The sequence below is a fragment of the Sinocyclocheilus rhinocerous genome, unplaced genomic scaffold, assembly GCF_001515625.1.
Source record: "Sinocyclocheilus rhinocerous isolate Xijiao unplaced genomic scaffold, SAMN03320098_v1.1 C36344943, whole genome shotgun sequence".
NCBI classification, from domain to species: domain Eukaryota; kingdom Metazoa; phylum Chordata; class Actinopteri; order Cypriniformes; family Cyprinidae; genus Sinocyclocheilus; species Sinocyclocheilus rhinocerous.
The window spans coordinates 1-1,030 of NW_015779184.1; the positions used below are offsets into that span (position 1 = coordinate 1).

General features: G+C 52.6%; 1 protein-coding gene across 1 annotated transcript; it reads left to right on the forward strand.

Annotated features, from left to right (window-relative positions):
- Positions 1-274: 274 nt before the first annotated feature.
- LOC107735861 (forkhead box protein M1-like) lies at positions 275-1,024 on the forward strand (the record flags this gene model as incomplete). The annotated part of the gene is made up of 1 exon (XM_016547424.1): positions 275-1,024. A coding segment is annotated over one exon (750 nt), but the record flags the coding sequence as incomplete, so codon positions are not given.
- Positions 1,025-1,030: the final 6 nt, after the last annotated feature.

Genomic DNA, 1,030 nt, shown 5'->3' on the forward strand with positions numbered 1-1,030 from the left:
TATTCACTCATTCATTTCACGTGGGGAAATACTACTGAAAATCTAGCCTTAATCAGATTTTAATGGTCATTTACCTGTACTGATCCAAGCTGATCTAGATAGTTGATCAGCTGGCTTTGGGCTTGTAAACCATTTTAAGAGCAGTCAACAAGGGTTTGGATAGCTCCTAATATAAAGCCTGTTTATTTCTATAAAACAGGTCATATTTCATCCTGCTATTAAAAAAAAGTAAGTAAAGTTCTGGTTGTTTTAACGCTTGTGTGTGTTGTGAAAGGTCTCACAGAGCGACGTGAGCTCGGTGATGCTGTGTGCGTCCACCTCTCAGGACATTAAGGAGGAGCCTGTGAGCGTGTCTGTGACTCCCGAAGCTCTGCCCTCCAAAACCAGACAGCAAGAAAACAGCAGCTCCCGCCGCAAGCAGCGTCTAGTCCTGCCAGCCACCGAGGAACCCGTCCTGCTCTACCCCGACAGCACTCTCTTCGACTCGGGCGTGGTCTCCGACGTCTCCACCTTCCAAGACACTCACGATCCGGAGCCCCAGCCCTCCTGTAAACCCGACCCCGACAGCCCAAACAGAGAATACACTTTTAAAACGCCCATCAAGAGCAGCCACCCTTCCTCGTCCACACCCAGTAAGCTTCCCGCAGTTCTGGAGCCCTGGAGGATCACTCCCGTCAGGAAGGGAGGCATGCTGGACTTCAGCCCTATCCGTACGCCCAGCGGGCCACAGCTCACCCCGCAACGGCACGAACACACGCCTTTCAGCTTCAACAGCACGCCTTTCAAAGAGCTGCCGCTCTTCAGCTCTCCTCGAGAGCTGCTCACCTGCTCCAGACCCTCTCCGAGACGCTCCACTCCGACCTGCTCCAGAGAGCTGCTGCAAGAGGGCGCCGCCAACCGCTCTCTCACCGAAGGCCTCGTCCTAGATACCATGAACGACAGCCTGAGTAAAATCCTAGTGGATATCAGCTTCCCCAACCTGGAAGTTGATGATCTCGGCATGGCAAACATCAGCTGGTCCCAATTTATC